The following is a 6985-nucleotide window of genomic DNA, read 5'->3' on the forward strand; positions in this document are numbered from 1 at the left end:
AAGCACTCAGCCCGGAGTTGGTGTTCAGCCCCCGCCCCCCTGTCCCCCCCGTCCCCGACGACACCTCCAGCTTGGGATCTGTGGGTGGGCTTCTAGTTGCCTCACTCTAGGGTTAGAAGAGTCTCCGCCTAAGGCTGGAATTCAGCCCAGGGTCATAGGTCATCCTAGGGTCAAGACTGAGCCTGGGGCTAGGTTTCGGCCTTTCCTGGATCAGCAAGATTAGAACAGGACAGGCCTCGGCAGACGTGCGTGTTTACCAAAAGCCTGGGCTCTGGCTGGGAGCCACCTCCCCAGGGTAAAGAGGGGAAGTCCGTCCTGAGGGATATTGGGAAATGTAGTTTTTGAATGCCCTGTTGCGCCGTCTGGTCTTCCTGCATTCTGGGTAATGTAGTCCTGGACCGAGCTTCAGTTGGGCGTGGGTGGAGGAATTCCGCTCCAAGGGCCGGGTATCGGATCCCGCAGAACTGGTTAGGTGGACTGTTGAGCCAATTACATCAGCGCAGTCTCCCTAGTGATTGGGGACGGCGGAGGCGGGGTTAGGCAGCGTCAGCAGCCCATTCGGAGCTGGCGATGTCCATTTGGCGTCGTGCGAGGGGGACGGTGCGGACTTCCGAGGAAGCGGTGGCTGATTGGCTAAGCGCGCTGGACTCGGGGGCGTCAGAGGCGGCGTCGGGGGAGGTGGCGGCGCCAGAGATGGCAGTGAGCGAGAGGAGGGGGCTCGCCCGCCGGAGCCCCGCGGAGTGGGGGCAGCGGCTGCTGCTGCTGCTGCTCCTGCACAGCTGCTCTGGGCGCATCCACCGGCTGGCGCTGACGGTGAGTCCCTCCGCGCGGCGGGCGGCGGCGGGGGGCGCAGTTCTGTCCCCAAGAAGCCCCTGGTTCGGAGTGGTCTCGCCCTACCTCCCCCTCTGCTTACGCCGGATGGAGCGGTCCGCCGCCCCCCCCGCTTCCAGGCCCCGAGTGGTCTCGTCCGAGGAGTCCCCCTCGGTCCTCGCTTGGGGCCGCGGGGCCGCCCCGGCTAGGGTCATGCCCCACCCACTAGGGGGTAGGACTTCACCTCCCCGGGAGCCCCAACTTTTAGTCCTGTGTGTGCATCCTCGGGATCGCCCTGGGGCGCTGGGGCCCTGGGGGAGTCCCCGGGGCTTGTAGAACCGGGTCCCCTGGGCACTCGCTGGGATCTTGGAAGCTACACACTTGTCTGGGAGGTCGGGGCTCCGCACACCAAGATGAAGAACTCCGCTTTTGGGGTGGTGCTCACCCACTGCCCAGACTTCCAGGTGCCCCTGGGCTTTCCCTTCCTGGACTCGCAGAGCAGCGGCTGGAGGAGCTGGGGCCACCCTGTTGCCACCTCGCGCCAGAGCCGTGGGGCTGGGCTGGTGGGGAGAGGTCTGAGCTGCCTCTGCCTCCTTGGTCTCCGGCAGGGGGAGAAGCGAGCCGAGATCCCGCTGAACAGCTTCGGCTTCTACGCCAATGGCTCCCTGGAGGTGGACCTGAGCCTCCTGCGGCTGGGCCTCCGCGAGACAGAAGAGGAGACCCCGCTGGTGAGGGGCTTTGAGGACTTTGATGGAGGAGGGCGAGGTGCACAAGTTTCCTACCATCACCATCACCACCGCCACCCCACCGCCACCCCACCACCATCACCACCACCCCACCACCATCACCACCACCACCCCACCACCACCCCACCACCACCACCACCACGCCGATGAGAGGTGGTTCAGCCTCTCATCCGTGGGATCTTGGGCAAATCCATTGGCCTCTCTGAGCCTCCGTGTCCCCATCTGTAACATGGGAATAATAAGACCTCGTGCAGTATGTGCAACCCTGAGCGGGGGTTGGTGGAGGGAGGGCACCCCAATGCACAAGATATCCCCAGTTCCCGCAGTCAGAACGAGTAGCCAGCATTTTTTTTTTTTTAATGCCCACTGAGTACCAGGTAATCAGGCAAAGCAGTTTCCATGGGTCCGTTCTCTCACAGCCACCTCTCAGGGATGCTGTGCAAATGTTACACCTGTAAACCCAACTTTACAGATGTTCACACAAGCTCAGAGGTATGTGCCATGCTCAGAGTCTCAGCGCCTGGATGCAAACCCACGTGTGCCGGATTCCACAGGTCAAGGCTGGAGGCCATCAACATTTTATCTATTTTTACTTCTTTATTACATCAACATTTTAATTGAGTGAAAACAAGGTGGGCTAGGTCCAGAGGACCTGCCCCTGCAGGAAGTGACATCCAAGTTGAGAGGCACAGGATGGTTAAGAGCTAAGAGTATGAGGGGCCCTGGGGCAGGACAGGTTGTTGGAAGATTCCACGAGTGAATGTGGGACCTAGCACACAGTAGGTGTTCAGTAAATTTGAGATGATGTTTCTCTTGCTGCTAAAAGAGGTGGCTTGGGGAGGTCCCTGCGGAATCCCTCATTTCCTCCCCTTTTCTTTCCACCTGCCAGGTGGGGTTCAGTCTGACTCGGGTTCAATCTGGCAGCATTCGATCCTACTCAGTGAGTGGAGGAGGAGATGGTGGAGGGGGTGAGGAGGGCCTGGGATGTCTGTCCTTTACATCAGGAGCCAAGGGCCCCTGTTCTTTCTCGCAGGGAGGGGAGCAAGAAGTGACCCTCCCTTGCAAGGTAGATGGGGAGGGGACAGGGTGGGGCTGGGCTAGGGAGGCGGTAACCAAGACATCCTCCTACGCACTCCCCAGACCCCGAACCCCCACAGCTGTCCTCTCCGGAAAAACAGTAGCAACTTCCTGGTCCTCTTCCTCATCAACACCAAGGATCTGCGGTAAGTTGATGGGTCGGGGGCTCCATCATTCATACTTGTTGAATGTGTCATATGTCCCAGGGAGCATCCTGTGAGCTTTTACAGGTGTTAACTCGTCGACTCTTGATGCTGACATTATCCCCCATCCTGAAAGAAAAAACTGAGGCCCAAGAACCAGAGTCCAACAATACCGTGTAGCCTGTCTATAGATGCATTTTCATTTTAAATAACGCACTTACGTGGAATAAGTCAGCGTTGCAGAAAGTGACGGTCACTGGTGGGGCAGCCGTCTTGAGGGGTGGTGGCCAGTGCTGGAACTGTGTGCCCACTGATTCAGCCTGATGCCAAGCCTCGCAAAGGAGATCTGAGGGCCCAAGGGACCATCGAGTCCCTCTGCACATGTTGTACAGATGACCTAAGCCATCAGCCTCCTGGCCTCACCCCCGGGGCCCCCATCCTCACCCCAGGGTCCAGGTGCGGAGGTATGGGGACCAGAAGAAGCTGTTCATCTCTCCTGGGCTCCTCCCCGAAGTGCCCTCTGAACCAGGGCCCCCGAAACCAGAGCTCACAGTCACCCCTAAAGTGGGCAGCGGTGAGTCAGGCTGGGCCGTGGGAGCAGGGAGGGTGGATGGCCAGGGCTGCTTGGCCTACCTCCCATTTTTTCTGTTGTCCATCCTAAAGTCATTCACTTGCCCCCTCTAGGGACCATCACTGTGCTCAGCAAGGCCCAGTCAAAACCCACAGTGTCCCAGGGAGACCAGCAGGTTCGAGGAAGCCAGGGCAGGGGGAGGGGGGGGTCGCGGGGCGGGGGGGACATACGGAGAGCCAGGCCCAGGGCCAGCTGATGTGGACCTTCTGTCCCCTCAGGGCCTCAGTGGGAAGGACAGCGAACTGGTCCTGGGGCTTGGGCATCTCAACAATTCCTACAACTTCAGTGTGAGTGTCGGGGCGCGCCCGTGGCCCCCTCCCCCCCCCCAGAGCGGGGACCACCCGGCTGACTCCCCTTCTCCCCCTGCCGCCCAGTTCCACGTGGTGATCGGCTCTCGGGCCGAGGAAGGCCAGTACAACCTCAACTTCCACAACTGCTACAACTCGGAGCCGGGCCAGGAGCAGCCGTTCGACCTCACGGTGAGCAGAGGCGGCGGCGCCCAGGCCTGAGAGCTGGCGTGCCCATCTGGTGATATGCCCATCTGGGGGGAGGTCGGGAGTGGGCGGGTGTGAAACCCCCACTCCCCGCTGCGGCCTCCCTCCCCAGGTCATGATTCGGGAGAAGAACCCGGAGGGCTTCCTGTCGGCGGCGGAAATCCCCCTGTTCAAGCTGTACCTGGTCATGTCTGCCTGCTTCCTGGCAGCCGGCGTCTTCTGGGTGTCCGTCCTCTACAGGAACACGTAATGCCCTGGCCCCTGGGGGTCCCCCACCTCCCCTGGTCACAGCCCTCCCCGCCCCTGACTGATGCCCCCGCCCCCTCCCCCCGCCAGGTACAACGTCTTCAAGATCCACTGGCTCATGGCGGCCCTCGCTTTCACCAAGAGCATCTCCCTCCTTTTCCACAGTGTGAGAGCCTTGCGGGGAGCAGAAGGGGGCGGGCTGGGGTCTCTGGGTCCAGGAAGAAGCCCGTGCAGCCCACTCCCCAAGTCTCTGCAGACCCCGGGCTTGGGAGTTCATCTGTCCACCACCCCCCGCCCCGTCCACATATCCAGCCATTGCATCACAGTGGCCACCAGCTGGCCACCCAACTCAGATGTCTGCCCGTCCGTCCTGTCTGTCTGTGACTGTCTGCCCTTCAGTCTGACGGTCCACTGGCGCAGCTCTGATCCTCCCCCCGTCTGTCCATCCAGCTGTGAGTCGCCCTCCTCTGTCAGGGCCACGACTGCCCATTTCTGGGTCCACTTGCCATCCTGATCATAACTGTCGGTTCTGTCAACCTTGTGCCCACCATGCCACCCTGACCGTCCATGTCCCTAAACCACCGCCATCCTCCCAATTGTACCACCGGCCACCCACATGTCCGTCTGTCTGACCATCCATCCATCCACCCACCTCCAGATCAACTACTACTTCATCAACAGCCAGGGCCACCCCATCGAAGGCCTCGCTATCATGCACTACATCACACACCTGTGAGTGCCCTTCTCTGTGGCAGGTGGGGGGAGTGGGCTGGGGAGAGCTGGGCACCGTCCCCCTCACTACACGCACCCTCCCCAGGCTGAAGGGCGCTCTCCTCTTCATCACCATCGCCTTGATCGGCTCCGGCTGGGCCTTCGTCAAGTACGTCCTGTCAGACAAGGAGAAGAAGATCTTTGGGATCGTGATTCCACTGCAGGTGCACCTGGGTGGCAGGCGGGGGTAGGGGAGGGGGGGCGGGCATGCATGCACCCTCGGGGCACACCTACCCACCCACCCCCCACAGGTCCTGGCCAACGTGGCCTACATTGTCATCGAGTCCCGCGAGGAGGGCACCAGTGATTATAGGCTCTGGAAGGAGATCCTTTTCCTGGTGGATCTCATCTGCTGTGGCACCATCCTCTTCCCTGTGGTCTGGTGAGGATCCTACATCTGACCCCTCCTAGCTGACCCCTGCCGGAGGCTGAGACCCTGCCCCTTGTAAATGTGACAGGAGGTAGTGCTGACGGCTGTCTGGGTCCCCCGTCTGGTTCCAGGTCCATCCGGCATCTCCAGGACGCATCTGGCACCGATGGAAAGGGTGAGGCCCTGGTCCCAGGACCTGCTGTTCCCCAGCCCCTGTCCTGCTCCAGATCCCTCTTTCTGACCCTGGATGTCCCTTCCCTTTCCTCCCCACCGGCTGCCCCTTCCTGCCTGTCCCCTGAACATCCCCCTCCAGCCTTCCTGTCCCTTGGACTCTCCCCAAAATGACCCTCCTCCATACCTCTCCCCCTCCCCTTACCCCCTCAATCTCCCGTGCACACCTGTCAGTGGCGGTGAACCTGGCCAAGCTGAAGCTGTTTCGGCATTACTACATCATGGTAGGAGCCCTGTTCTCACTCAGGGAAGTGTCTGGGGGTGTTTTTGTTTTTTGCCGGGGGGTGCGTACAACCAGCCCATTGGTGTACCCACTCTAAGCCCTCCCTGTGCCGTCGCTTTGAGCCCCGACACTCTGCCCCTGTCCCGGCAGGTCATCTGTTACGTCTACTTCACGCGGATCATCGCCATCCTGCTGCAGGTGGCTGTGCCCTTCCAGTGGCAGTGGCTGTACCAGGTGAGGATTGAGACCACAAGTGGGGGGGAGGGGCGCAGGCCAGACTACAGCCGGGGGGGTAGGGGATATGCCTGACACTCCCACTCCCCTTGCCCCCCAGCTCTTGGTAGAGGGCTCCACTCTAGCCTTCTTCGTGCTTACCGGCTACAAGTTCCAGCCTGCAGGCAACAACCCTTACCTACAGCTGCCCCAGGAGGATGAGGAGGACATGCAGATGGAGCAGATGTGAGTCCTGAGTCACAGGGGTGGGCAGGGCAGTGGGGAGTGTGGCGGCTTCCCAGGCAGAGTGGGCAGGGCCAGGGCTCTGGGGATGGAGGGGGCCCAGCCTGGCAGGCCACTCCAGGGCTGGATTTGATGGGTGCTGGGTGGGCGGGACCGAGCGCTCCTCAACTCCTGGACCACCTCCTTGCTGTTTGCCTCCAGAATGACCGATTCTGGGTTCCGGGAAGGCCTGTCCAAGGTCAACAAAACAGCCAGCGGGCGGGAACTTTTGTGATCCTCCCCTGTGTCTGGGACCGTCCTGCTTCCCCCACCTCCCGCCTCCGCCCTCTGCGTACACGTTCCTCACTCTAGCTCTGCTCCCAAAGCACACATATGTGTTGGGGTGGAGAGTGGGGGGGGGTGTGGCGGGGGAGGAAGGTGCCTGGGTGAGAGACTTGAGTTCCAGGAGCCCATTTGGAAGAGAGCCCCTTCTTCCCCCAAGATTTGGGCAGCCCTGTCCCTGCCCCTGAGCCACCCGCCACTTGCAGCTGTACAATAATGACCAATCTGTTTTGCTACCCTGGTTTCTTTGCCTTTCTGGGTGTTGAGGTCTAACACAGAGGTTGTGTTTACAATTTAGAAACCTATATTCATTGTGGAGGGAGGGTTGTAGGATCCGTTTTACATATTCGGTAAATATCAGTTGAACAACTGCTCTGTGCCTGGCCCTGGGCTGGATGCTGAGGACAGGGCAATGACCCGGGCCCATGGTTGGGGGTGGGGGACAGGCAGGGAGAGGGCTGAGTCC

General features: G+C 60.8%; 1 protein-coding gene across 3 annotated transcripts; it reads left to right on the forward strand.

Annotated features, from left to right (window-relative positions):
• Window positions 1-579: 579 nt before the first annotated feature.
• GPR108 (G protein-coupled receptor 108) lies at window positions 580-6760 on the forward strand. 3 transcript variants are annotated; one of them, XM_055344612.1, is made up of 18 exons: window positions 580-813; window positions 1419-1538; window positions 2446-2496; window positions 2697-2779; window positions 3226-3350; window positions 3461-3522; window positions 3626-3694; window positions 3782-3886; window positions 4014-4147; window positions 4238-4313; window positions 4806-4879; window positions 4965-5082; window positions 5170-5300; window positions 5420-5463; window positions 5694-5743; window positions 5893-5976; window positions 6077-6201; window positions 6400-6760. In XM_055344612.1, the coding sequence occupies exons 1-18, from the start codon at window positions 694-696 to the stop codon at window positions 6470-6472; spliced, it is 1644 nt and encodes a 547-aa protein (XP_055200587.1). In that variant the 5' UTR covers window positions 580-693; the 3' UTR covers window positions 6473-6760. The 3 variants fall into 3 exon arrangements, with proteins under 3 accessions (XP_055200587.1, XP_055200588.1, XP_055200589.1); XM_055344613.1 differs by lacking the exon at window positions 580-813 and adding an exon at window positions 983-1274; XM_055344614.1 differs by lacking the exons at window positions 580-813; window positions 1419-1538 and adding an exon at window positions 1692-2110.
• Window positions 6761-6985: the final 225 nt, after the last annotated feature.

This window comes from Nyctereutes procyonoides, unplaced genomic scaffold (genome assembly GCF_905146905.1).
Source record: "Nyctereutes procyonoides isolate TBG_1078 unplaced genomic scaffold, NYPRO_anot_genome, whole genome shotgun sequence".
Taxonomy (NCBI): Eukaryota; Metazoa; Chordata; class Mammalia; order Carnivora; family Canidae; genus Nyctereutes; species Nyctereutes procyonoides.